This window comes from Henckelia pumila, chromosome 2, assembly GCF_033568475.1.
Source record: "Henckelia pumila isolate YLH828 chromosome 2, ASM3356847v2, whole genome shotgun sequence".
Lineage (NCBI taxonomy): Eukaryota > Viridiplantae > Streptophyta > Magnoliopsida > Lamiales > Gesneriaceae > Henckelia > Henckelia pumila.
The window spans coordinates 27,491,790-27,505,801 of record NC_133121.1 but is presented as its reverse complement, the minus strand read 5'-3'; the positions used below and the strand labels follow the sequence as shown (position 1 = coordinate 27,505,801).

General features: G+C 32.0%; 1 protein-coding gene across 2 annotated transcripts; it reads left to right on the top strand.

Moving 5' to 3' along the window:
• The first annotated feature begins 9,597 nt into the window (after positions 1 to 9,597).
• On the top strand, positions 9,598 to 13,682 carry LOC140881381 (putative disease resistance RPP13-like protein 3). Of its 2 annotated transcripts, none has more exons than XM_073286642.1 (3): positions 9,598 to 10,113; positions 10,638 to 12,901; positions 13,319 to 13,682. In XM_073286642.1, the coding sequence occupies exons 1-2, from the start codon at positions 9,679 to 9,681 to the stop codon at positions 12,858 to 12,860; spliced, it is 2,658 nt and encodes an 885-aa protein (XP_073142743.1). In that variant the 5' UTR covers positions 9,598 to 9,678; the 3' UTR covers positions 12,861 to 12,901; positions 13,319 to 13,682. The 2 variants fall into 2 exon arrangements, with proteins under 2 accessions (XP_073142743.1, XP_073142744.1); XM_073286643.1 differs by having other exon boundaries at positions 9,599 to 10,113; positions 10,641 to 12,901.
• The last annotated feature ends 330 nt before the right edge of the window (positions 13,683 to 14,012 follow it).

Here is a 14,012-nt window from a genome sequence, read left to right as displayed (position 1 = left end):
TTTAAAAAATCATTAAATTTATTTTTTAAATTTATATTAACAATATTTAGGACAAAAAATATTAAAATATATCATTTTTATTTAATTAATAATTAAGAAATAACGAAATTTTATAATAATATATTTTCATGTTAAAAATATCATGATATATTAAAATCACTTCAACCAAAAAATATTATAAACTCAAATTATAGATAAAGTATTGATTATTTAATATAAAAATATAATTATATATTATTAATATATATATATATACATATATATTTTATATTTATATATTGATATATATATTTTTGGCGGGACGGGTCCGATCAAACCCAAGATCCATCTCGTACCCGAATATGGACCCGCTTGGACGGATCTAGATCCGTTTCGCCGAGTCGAATTCGATGCAAAACCGGATTTAGATCCGATCATCGCCATCCCTGAGAGCATCTCCAACCCAGCACCAAATTGGCATGAAAAGCCATTTTAGCGCAGGGTGATTGCTCCAATGAGGGCAATATGTTTTGCGCCAGATAGTGCCCCACCCTCCTTTGCACCAAATTTTTGGCGTAGGGGGTCTCCTTGCGCCAAATTTGGTGCAAAGCTTTCTTATTTTTTTTAATAATTATAAATAATATATTTTAAAAATTCAATGTACAAATATATATTATATCATCTTATTTAATTGAATTTTATGTATTCAAGTTATTTATCAATTTTATGTTATTAATTCGTATTATATAGCAGTTAATAAGAAATTAATATATTGATCATTTTAGTAATATTATTGTAATTATTAATATTATAATATTAATATAATAAAAATTAAATGTAATATAATTAATTAATGCAAATGTATAAATATATATGTTTATAAATAATAAAAAGTAAAATAAAAAAATAAAGTAAAAGGAATATTTCAAAAATATTTTTTTAAAGTAAGATTTGAAGTAAGTGAGTTGAAAATAAATGTTATATTTGATGCATAAATTATGTTATTTTAAAATAGAGCTGCTTTAAAATAAAATTTTAAGTTGGAGATTACATGATAGCACAACTCCATGTGTCACTGATCCGGTCCATTGCAAATAGAAGAAAATAAAGACAATATTTTATTGTTGGATTTATCAAGACAAGAGGACAAGACCCAAAGCTACAGTAAATGCTACTATATATTTAACCATCTACCAAAAAAGAGATTACCAAAATCGAAAACTTGTGTTCAGATCCCTATTTTTGAAAATAAAACTCGTGAAATCATAACCAAACAAAACCGTAAATTTTATATGAATTAAATTTAATCCTTATTTAAAAAAATTAAATATTTTACATAATAACTATTAAATAACAAACTATAATTAATTTTAGGGTTAATTACATATACGTTCCTTGAAGTTTATCAAAATTACAAAAAAAAACCCAACTAATTTTGAAAATTACATATACCTCCCCTCAGGTTTAAATCAAGTTTATATTTACACCCTTTAATTTTAAAACTAACGTATACCTCTCCAGAAATTTTTAGATACCTTAAAATTACCATTTTGTGCATTAAAATTAAAATGTATGAATTTTGTAAAAAAAATTAAGGAAAAAAATACAAAATAATATAAAAATTAAAGGGAGACTTGGGAAAAAATCCCTACATACAAACACAACTTGTGATTCAGTACCCATGTAAGACTTTTTGTTCTGCACTCCCTCTTGCAAATAAATTCTTTTTCCTCGCTCCTTATTTCATCTTTTCACTAATTTATTATTTTTATTTTATTTTAAATCATTAATAATACAAGTTCTTTTTTATTTATTTTAGCTTCCATTTGTGATTCTTTCTTTCCTCCCTACGCTTTCACGCTCGACAGAAATCTTCACCACATAAATCCCTAAGTCTCAAATCATCCACCGGTGACTTGGCCCATCACCGGCCGACTTGGACAACGACCGGCAAAGTCGGCTCTATTTGACTGCTTTTCCGTCGCTACAACCTCAGGATCGCTTCGTCCCATCTCTCCTCCTCCCTCCACTTTTCTGCGATCCCTGATGTCACCGTCGCCGCCGTCCTAGTCACTCTCCATTAATACGGGCATATGCACCCTTCTCCTCGTTATATTATTCGTTCTTATTCAATTTTTTCAAAATTTCCTTCTGTTCGAAATTTTCATTCTCGCAGGAGCCTTTCGCTGATCCGAGAAGCTTCAACCGGTTTGCTCTCTTTCTTAATTCTTATGTTGTTATGTTCTTGAGTGCTTATTAATTTGTAAATTAGAATTTTGGATTGAATTTGGTGTAAAAAAAAAAAAATGGGCTCTTTATATTTGTATTTGAGCTCTTAGGCTGCGGTTTTTTTAAATTATAAATCTTTATTGGTTCATTGCAATGTTTCAATAATTCATTGACTCACGTGATATCTATATGCATTTATGTTTAAGCAGCGTGAATTTTGATTGAGAAATTTCTTCTTTTGTGTAAATTATTGTGCGGTATCTAAATAATTTGAAATATTTGATTTATATTAAGTCATGTCCATTTAAAAGTTCTTGTTAGAAATTTTTTCTCGTAAAATATTGTATTAGGCTGATTTTAAAATGTAATTAATTTGTGTGAATGTTATTTTACTTTTTATTATTTTCCATATCTTCCCATTCCTTAACGTTTTTCTCCTGTTTTATTTTTTCCACATTTATCAACCTGAAGTCTGAAAAAAGTGAGCTATAGCGACGTCTGCACCCACCAAGAAAACCACGGACAGCAAAAAAGAGTCAAGAGCAATTTGTTATTAGGTAAAAAAACACACAAATCTTACCTTTATTTTTCTTCATGAAGCCGAATTTTTTTCCTTTTTCTCTTCTTCTGACAGTTATTATTACTGCAATTTTTAATAGGTTCTTGTTATTTTTGTTTGAAATCGACTACAATGGTGTGTGTTTTATGGTTAATTCTATATTGATAGTCGCGTTGCTCATTGGGACGGTGATTTGCATTTTAGTTGATTGGTATTTGGCGAATGTGACTCTGATTTTTGAATCAAATTGTGGGTTTGCGCCATTGAAGATGAACACTTATTTAATGAAGGGGATGAAAGAAGTTTGAATTTCCATAAAACAGTATATTATATATACTCGGATGAAATCTAAAATTTTTCCTGAAATTAGAATCAAAATCATATAAATAAAATATTTGTCAAATTTTTGTTTGTTTTTGCGCTTGTTCGTTCACTTTGTTTCGAATTCTATTTGGCAGATGTTGGTTTTTTCTATTTATGACGGTTTTTTCCTCAAATATTTCTTGTTTTTAATGAAATTGTGATAATCTGTTTTCGACACGTACTAATTTTTGATTGAATTATGCTGATTTTGAAGCAATGCATGATAATCCGATGAAATTTATTAAATTATGCTGCTTTTCGTTATGACTTATTGCACACTGTTTTATTTTTTTTTTTATTTAAAAATGGTTCGAAAACGAGTAGGATCTGAGGTGAAAGCTAGTACCCGGAGGCTGTATGAGGCACCAAGCCGTTACTCTGCTTCAGTATTTTGGGAAGGACTAAGGAAAATGAAAATGGAGTGAACAATTTTTTTGGTGTATTTTGTACTGTAATTTGATCGTATGGATAACCATGTTGATGAAGTTGGTACTGTATTTTGGTAGAATTGATGTTTAATTTCTATTTATAACTATGTTAATGAAGGTGGTACTGTATTTTGGTGAAATGAATGTTTAATTTCACTTTATAACTATGTTGATGAAGTTGGATGTTTAATTTTGGTAGAATGAATTTTTAATTATCATACCACAATTAGACGTATTATTATACTTTATTTTTAAGCAAATGTACTACGTATCATTATAAATAGTACTGCGTCTCTGACCAAGCATCAACACTATAATATAAAACATGTATGAAAGATGTACCAAATTTAACAAATTCTCATACCACAATTAGACATTATTATACTTTATTTTCAAGCAAAAGTACTATGTATCGTTACAAATGGTACTATGTTTCTGATCACGCACCAACACCACAATGTAAAACATGTATGAAAGATGTATCAAATTTAACAAATTCTCATACCACAATTAGACGTTATTATACTTCATTTTCAAGAAAAAGTACTACGCATTGTTACAAATGGTACTGCGTTTCTGATTATGCACCAACACCACAATGTAAAACATGTACGAAAGATATACCAAATTTAACAGATTCTCATACCACGATTAGAGGTTATTATACTTTATTTTCAAGTAAACTTACTACGTATCAATACAAATGATACTGTGTTTTTGAACCATGCACCAACACCACAATGTAAAATATATATGAAAGATGTATCAAATTTAACAAATTTTCGTACCACAATTATAGATTATTATACTTCATTTTCAAGTAACCGTACTACGTATCAATACAAATGGTGCTGCATTTCTGAACCACGCACCAATACCACAATGTAAAACATGTATGGAATATGTACCAAATTTAACAAATTCTTGTACAACGATTAGAGGTTGTTATACTTCATTTTCAAGCCAAGGTACTACGTATCAATACAAATGGTACTGCGTTTTTGACCATGCAACAACACTAAAATGTAAAATATGTATGGAAGATGTACCAATTATAACAAAATCTCATACCACAATTTAACGTTATTATATTTTATTTGCTAGCTAAAGTACTAACTATAGATATAATTGGTACTGCATTTCTGACCACACACCAATACCATAATGTAAAACATGTATGGAAGGATCAATGTACCAAATTTAAAAAATTCTCATACCAAAATTAGACGTTATTATACTTGATTTTCAAGCAAAAGTACTAAGTATCAATACAAATGGTACTATGTTTTTGACCACACACCAACACCATAATGTAAAACATGTATGGAAAATGTACCAAATTTAACACATTCTCATACCACAATTATATGTTATTATACTTTATTTGCTAACTAAAATACTACGTATAGATATAAATGATACTGCGTTGCTGACCACTTTATTTTCAAGCTAAAGTATTTTGATTTATACTACAAAATTAGACATTTGATGTGTAAACATGTGTTAATCACCAATGATGATAAAAAAAAAATTAGGACATTGGATGCATAGATAGAGTTTATTTAACCATATATCTTACAAACATATACAATGGATACATATACATGTGTTTGTTAATCACAATAGATGCTACTAAATTAGACATTAGAATGCATAAATATGTTATAATCATGATTATACTAAAAATTTAGACATTTTATGAGTGAAAATATTTTAATCACCATTGATGTTACAAAATTAGGACATTGGATGCATAGATAAAGTTGTTTTAATCATAGATGTTACAAACATAAACAATGGACATATACATGTGTTTTGATAATCACCATATGTGCTACCAAAATTAGACATTATGATTCATAAGCATGTGTCAATCAACATTGAATCATGCACTTGATGCATAAACATGTGTTAATTACTAGTCATTGATCTCCCTTCTTGTAATGTATATACTCAGTACGAATGAAGATGTACCAAATTTAACAAATTCACATACCACAGTTACATGTTATTATACTTAATTTTCAAACACAAGTACTACGTATTATTACAAATGGTACTGCGTTTCTGAACCACGCATCAACACCACAATGTAAAAAATTTATGAAAGATGTACCAAATTTAACAAAACCTCATACCACAAATAGAGATTATTATACTTCAATTTTAAACAAACGTACTACGTATCGATACAAATGATACTGTATTTTTGACCACGCACCAACACCACAATTATACGTTATTATACTTTATTTTCTAGCTAAAGTACTACGTACCACTTCATTTTCAAGCTAAAGTATTTTGATTTATACTGAAAAATTAGACATTTGATGTGTAAACATGTGTTAATCACCATTGAAATAAAATCCGCATGAATATGTGGTACTATTTTATGTCTTATTATGTAGTATTTATGTCTTTATTTGTAGTACACTCTAGCTAAATTTTGGAATCAATAATAAGCAATGTGTGATATTTTGAACACATGTATGAGTTAGTTATCTTTGTTCTTGTGTGGTATTAGTAGTACAAAACGTCTTACAAATTAGTACTTATGTCTTGCTATGTGGTACACAATAACTTAATTGTGGTATCAATAATACCCAATGTGAGGCACCATGAACATTTGTATGATTTAGTGGTTTTTGTTCTTGTAAGGTATTAGCAGTACAAAAGATCTTATTATGTAGTAATTATGTCTTTATTTGTGGTATATACTAGCTTAATTGTGGTATCAATAATACCTAATATGTGGTACCATAAACACATGTATTGGTTGGTGGCCTTGTTCTTGGATGATATTAGCAGTACAAATGGTCTTACCACGTAGTACTTATGTATTGATTTGTGGTATATAATAATAGCATAATTGTGATATCAATAATTGATTAGTTCTATTAACTACTATGTCTTTTGTTATTAGTTTTGTTTAGCTTATTCATGGCTTGAGTTTTGTTGTGTTTTCATTACCATGACATTGTAATAGAACTTAAGTAGTTTTTTTTAGCTTAATTAGTATTACTTTTGCTTCACCCAATACTCATATCATCAAAACAATGCTATACTACATGTGGCTAAACCAAACAATACGAAGCTATGATGAATAATACTAGTACTACAGTTACATGCACCCGGTACTAATATCATGATTAAAATAATGCTACTTCTAAAATAATATTAGTACTACATGTGGTTTAACCAAAAAATTAAACACCAAAACCATCAAGATAGAGCCAAATAATACCATCACCAAAAAATTATATCAGTATATTTTGTGCAAATGATTACATAGAACGTATCAACACTTTTATCTATAAACACAAATTTACAAAATAACAACAAATAATTAACAACTGAAATGAACATACCACTATTTGACGTTGCACTCTTAATGGTTGGTTATTTCTCTCGACGAGTTTTGATTCAAGTTTCTTCATCACGATTTTTAAATAGATAAAAGAACATCGTGGTTTCGCATCCTTGCTCCTCTACTTGTAAGGCTCGTCCGCATCCATATACTTTTTTTGTCTAACCATTTTTCTGTATTCAAAATACACAAAACAATATCACCATAACCAATATAAATAAAACAAATAAGTTTTAAAGTTCATTCAACACATACCATTAAACTGAATAACATAACAAACTGAATATCAAATACAAAACATAAGGCACAAAAAAAATTTAAGTTGATTCTATATCCTATTTTGACATATAAATTAGACTTCAATTGTTGAAATTATTTCTATTATATAGAAACACCTAACATAAATAATAAATATTAAAAAACAATTAGGATAATAAGAGTGTACTAACCTTGAATCCTACCACAAACACCAATATTTTAAATTTATTCATCCCCCATGCAGAAGTAAATAAGACTAATATTTTTCTCAAACTATTTTTGAAAAAAAATGAAAAAAACGATCAAATTTAAGAATAAAATCTCGACCAGCGTTTATCTTAAAAAATAAAGACTAAAACTAATAGAGCCAAACCAAATATCACGAAAAGCTAATTACCAAATAAAATCAAAAGAAACAACAAAAAACTTATAAAGATAAAAAAAAATTATAAAAAATGTATGAAATTGCACACAATTTAAACTAAGTGCAATGAAAGCACATCATGTAGTAAATTAGGAAATAAAACATTGAACAAAAATTAGTCGCAACAACCAATCAAACTATGAATCAAATTGAACACATCCTTTAAAAAATTGAACAATGACTATCAATTAGTTGAAGAAAAATCTAAAAAAAATAGGTGCAACAAATAAAAGAGATTCGAAACGAAGACAAATATTTTTTGGGGAGTATGATTTCTTTGATGGAGAAAATAATAACAGTTAAATAGAGGAGAAAACAAGGGTAAAAGAACATAGGTGAATGTGTAGTAGAGGCAAGGCAAGATTTTCTGTTTTCTTTGATTTTTCAAATGGGCTTTCATCATCAGAGAAGAGGAGTATAGAAAAAGATGAGGAAGGAAGATATATACATAATTCAATGTTCTATAGATCATAAAATAGTTCTGAAATAATAATTAGATGAAAAATTTGTGTAGTTGTTGTTCAAATAAGTTTCGGAAAAAAAAAGGGATCATATCAAGGTGATTTCGGAATTTTCCTGAAAGCTCCTTGCTTGTGTCAAAGGAGATGAATTTTTCCTACTTACTTGACTAACCAATAAAGCTTGAAACAAGTCAAATTTTGCTAAGACTAGAACTTCGCACACTAAGATTCACGAAAAAATTACGAACGCCGATATTCCACATATGCTCACTCATACGTTTAGCAACACAAATCGATTACTCATCATAAGCAACCACTCAAAGTCCAAACAATACAATTCAACCCAGTTAGAGCCGTCATCTATCTTCCATTACACAAGGATTAGAAAAATCTAACATAATCCATGATCAATCCCAACAAACAACCACACATCCTAATTATGAACTTTAATCTTGATAAAATCGGTAAAAAAAATTCATTTTCAGCAAATAAAAAAATTGATCAAATCGTAATAAAAATAAACAAAAATTTGATTTCCCATAAAAAAAGTATCCACATCCAAGAACTGCAAAAACAGTCATCCGAGCAAATATGAAGGAAGAGAATGAAAGGTTTTAGAGAAATCGAATACAAAATCAAAGGAAATTACTGTTTCTCCAAAGTCGTTGATTTTGTGGCTTGCTCCAGTTCTTCGTCCCTCATCGCTTTCTTTTCGAAAATTCATCCATGGGTTTTCTCGGTCGGTGGATCTAAGTGATTACAGATTTACATCGCTCATGAGAAGGAAGGATGGTTTCGAAACGGCTTGGTCTCGCTTCTGATGAAGAATTGGAGAGGAATTCAATGGAAAAAAAATATAAATTAAAGGGAAAATGAATAAAGAGTGAAGTAGGGAGTTGAAAAAAAGATTTTTAGTGGATCAGGGAGTGCAGGATAAATTTTTATGACCTAAGGACTGATCATGAAGTTAATGTTTCAATTGGGGATTTATGGACAATTAACCGAAATAAAATTGAACCAAAATAAAAATTTTATTTTGGTTTTCAACGTTAAAAATCAAAATATTATATTTTATTTTTAAAATTAACCAACCAAAATATTATAGTTTATGCTATGTGCATTAAAAATAAAATCGATAAAATTAATCAAATCAAAATATATTTATAATTCGATTTTTATTTTAAAAATTAATCAAACCAAAAAAAATAGATTTATAGATTATTTTTAAAATACATAACGTAAAATATAATATTTTGTGCTTTAACATTCAAAACCAAAATAAAAATTTTCATTTTGGGTCAATTTTATTATTATTTTTCCTTAATTTATTTTAGAAAAATTCATATTTTAAATTTTAATACACAAAAAGTGGTAATAGTAAAGTATTAGGAAATATATGTAATTTATAAAGTTAACTGGGGTGAATGTAATTTTGATATAAATCTGAGGAAGATATATGTAAACTTTCAAAGTTAGATGGGTTAGTTTGCAATTATATATACCCTTCATTTTATTACTGAGTGGACAGTGTGTGTTTGTCTCCAATACATAAATAATGAGCTAGCTAGCTGCCTACAGGCAGGCTGCGAGTGCATTGACCTTGGGAAAAAATGGCGGAAGAAGCGGCGATCTCGTTTCTGCTGGACAACGTGAAGCAGCTTCTTGCCGAGCAGTACCATCTGATCAAAGGAGCCACCGACGAAGTGAAGTTGTTGCAGGGAGATTTAGAGATCTTAAGGGCCTTCATCGAGGACGCCACCGCGAAGAGAAACAAGGACCAAACCCTAAAAGTGCTGATGCGTCAAGTGAGAGAAGTGATTTTCGAAGCAGAGGATGCCATAGATACGTTCGTGATCCAGGCGGCGGAGAAGAAGACGCAGAGTTTCTTCGCTAGGATGACAAATGGTTCCATCAAGACTCTCAACGTCGCCAACGAGGTTAAGAGCGTCAGGGATAAGATAGATGTGTTCTTTACCAAGCACAGGGTTGACCGAACCACGTTCGGTACTGAGCGCGTGGCCGACACCTCCAAAGAAGAGAGAAAGGTATTTATTTCATCTTTCATTTCATTTCCATCTCCATTTAATTAATGGATCTGATATATATTTATTCATTGATTAAGTGTTCACAGTTGACCTCATTATATGTATTTGCAGTGCATACAATTATTGTTTGTTGAATTCATTGTGAAGATTGATTTCAAATTGAGTGAAAGCAGCCATCGATCTAAAAGTCAGTCCCTAATTTGGACCTTTGGAAATGGCATAAATAACGAGTGGACGTTTTTGTTCCTAATCTCAACAACGTGGCTGTGTCTAATTATCCGATATTAATTATATCGGTTTTTAAATGTATTTTTTCTACAACTTTTTTAAATAAAATTTTGTATATGGACTAAAAATTCATGCCAAAAGCTCAGATGAACCTAAAACAATGTTGCACCTTACTTGTGGCAAAATTTATTGAACTTTGTCATAGCATACTGACATTATTTGCTATCTCTAGGATTGTCAATCGCCCATATTAAGCAAGCTTGCACGTACTCTTGTCATTTTTTCTAATTTTCAAGCAGGAACCCTTCGTGAGGAAAGAGAACATCGTGGGTTTGGAAGATGAGACAGAAACATTATTTGGCTATTTGATGGAAGAAAAGAAGGAATTAGACGTGATCTCCATCATTGGACTTCCTGGCCTTGGCAAGACAACAATAGCAGGAAAGATTTTCAGGGACCCCAAAGTTCAATACGAATTCCCGACTCGTATTTGGGCTTTCGTCTCTCAAGAGTACAAGAGAAAGGATGTGTTCCTCTCCATTTTGAAGAGCTTCACCACAATCACTGATGATATGCATCGCAAGACTGACACAGACATAGCGCAGATTCTCGGTGACTATCTAAGGGAGGGACGCTACTTGATCGTCTTGGATGATGTGTGGACTGCTGAAGCCTGGCTTGATCTCCAACTTGCCTTTCCTAAGACCAATAAGTTAGGCAAAATCTTGATAACAAGTCGCCATGAGGAAGTTGCGAGGCGAGCCAATAGTAACAGAGAACCCCACAAATTGCGTTTTCTGACTCACCAAGAAAGTTGGTTGCTATTTACGTTAGAGGTATTTGGTGACCGTTCCTGCCCTTCTAAGTTGGAAGTACATGGAAAACTTATAGTTGATCAATGCGACAGACTCCCTCTCGCAATAGTTGTGATTGCTGGGATTCTTGTTAAAAAGACCGCAGCGGGAGATATGAATGCCACAGAAAAACAATGGGCAAAGGTGCGCGAAAGAGTGAAATACTATCTTAAGGAAGACCCAGAAAAACGAATGGAAAAGATCATATCATTGAGTTACAACAAGTTACCTCATCACTTGAGACCATGCTTTCTGTATTTCGGGATGTTCCCTGAAGACTTTGAGATACCTGTTCAGAAACTGATTCTCGTGTGGATTGCTGAAGGATTCATTCAGAAAAAGAATGAGATAAGTTTGGAGGAGACTGCACAAGACTATTTGGAGGAGCTTATCAGCAGGAACCTAATAATGGGTGAAAAGAAAAGCCTCGATGGTCGAATCAAAAGTTGCCGTATTCATGACATGCTACGGGAGTTCTGCAAGAACGAAGCTGGAAATGAAAACGAAAAGTTATTTCAGGAGATTAAAATGAGTGATGAAGGGAGTTTCACACCTTCAATTCCTGAGGTACAAAACTGTCGCCGCCTTAATATACATTCCCATTTTCTGAACTTCATCTCATCAAAACCTTTTGGTCTACGGGTCCGCACTCTTTTCTCCAAGGAAGAAATAACCTTGCCACTTAAAAACATTTCATCCATCCCCGCGGCTTTCATATTACTCAGAGTTTTAGATGTCAAATCCGTCAAGTTCACTAAATTTCCGAATGACCTTACCAATTTGGTTCATTTAAGATACATTGCTTTATCTAGTGATTTTAAGGTCCTTCCCAAGTCCATAACAAAAATTTGGAACCTCCAAACCCTCATAGTTGATACGACATCACGTACTCTTGAACTCAATGCGGATCTGTGGAACATGATCAATTTAAGACATTTCAAGACAAATGCATCTGCCATTTTGCCAAAACCGCCAGAAGTTACTAAACAAGGTGGTAGCGAAGAGCTTCAAACACTTGGTATGGTATCGACCCAAAATTGTACCGAAGATGTGTTTGGCAGGGCCTGTAACTTGAAGAAACTGGGTATTCGTGGCCAAATATCAGCTCTGGCACGCAGCAGGGGCCTGGAAAAATTGCGCAATCTTAGAAAACTGAAGCTGTTTAATGATGTAAGACTTGGTTCGACTTCAGAAGGTCCGGTGCCTCGCCTACCTCCACCGGACGCATTTCCACCAAAGCTGAAGAGCCTCACATTATCCGCCACTAATTTGGAATGGGATCAGATGTCTACATTGTGTATGTTAAATTATCTTGAGGTACTCAAGCTGAAAGACAAAGCATTCGTGGGAGTGTTTTGGAATGCATCTGGTGCTTTCTTTCGAAGTCTTGATGTCCTATACATCGAACGCACGGAGTTAGTTCACTGGAAAGCTTCAAGTCAGAATTTTCCAGTGCTTGGTAGTCTTGTACTTAGAAACTGCGAAAAACTTCAAGATATTCCACTCGACCTGCACAAAAGCCTCCACAGTTTGGAATTGAAACGCTGCAAATTCGCTGTTGATTCTGCCAAGGAAATTGAGCGGGCCAAAAAGCACGACCAAGCTCAAGAAAATTCCGAAATAACTAGTGGATTCAAGCTGCATATTGCTCCCGGAGATGAATGATCTCTGATTCACCATATATCGATCCATACCTATGTTAGCTGGTAAGCGAAATTTCACTTATTTTTCTATACATTTTTTTCTCAATCAGCCGCAACATGATTTTCTTTATTGTTGATTCTTGCCTATATAAGTGGCACGTGTGAGGATGAACACATTTAGCATTAAAGTGAGCTGAGAATTATCTGAGAATTTCCTCATCAGTTATCATCATCTATTCAAGAAATAATTTGTTTTTTGTCTGCGAACCTTTAATTTTACATTTTCGAACTCGCATGTTCTTATGTAGGATCAGTTCTTGCATATGATTTTAACCAATAAGAGAATAATTTGAAGATCAATATATACGGATGAATCGGCATTGTTACATTTTTCTTTCTTCTATTGAATAAGTATATCTCATGTAAATCTAGATGAATTATTTTTCTTTACTTTATGATGCTACAATATGTGTTGCGTAGCTTGCAGGCATGACATATATATATATGAAGCAGGAGAAGTAAACACAGTTGGATGGTGAGCTGTTCTCCCAGCAATTTGAGTTCCAACATATGTTTGTCTTTATCGGATTCAGTGTTTCTCATGCGTTCTTGTGTTTTGGTGTTTCCTGTTAATTATTTAGTTTTTCAGACTGATAAATTCGAAAAAATAATGTCTCCTCCATGAATTTCCACTTCTAGCACTGTTTGTGACGCTCTTCCCACCCGTGGTGGCATAGATGGCTAAAGGAGTAAAGGTTGTCTATTACTACTGTTGAGATTGTAGTAGAAAATGTTGGATTCTCATGTTCTTGTGAAAGGCATATGTGAAAAATAATTTATTTCATGTATCTGAAAGGAACCCAAATGTGCCTAATCTAAGGGTGATCAGCACATAGATTGCCCGCCTGTTTACGATCTCGTGTTTGGGAAATCTTGTTTTTCTTGTCGAATATGTGTTTGTTAATTATTTATAATATATGATGAAGAAGACATCAAATGACTGTTGATTCGTTTGTACAATGGATTCGAAATCGTTAAATAATTTTGAGAGTAGTAAGTAGTAGGAACTGTATTTATCTTGAGAGTAGCAAGTAGTAGGAACTGTAACTTATCTAGTATTTGGTGTGGTGGATTATGCATGATCCTCTGATATTGGATGTTAGACTTGAAAGTT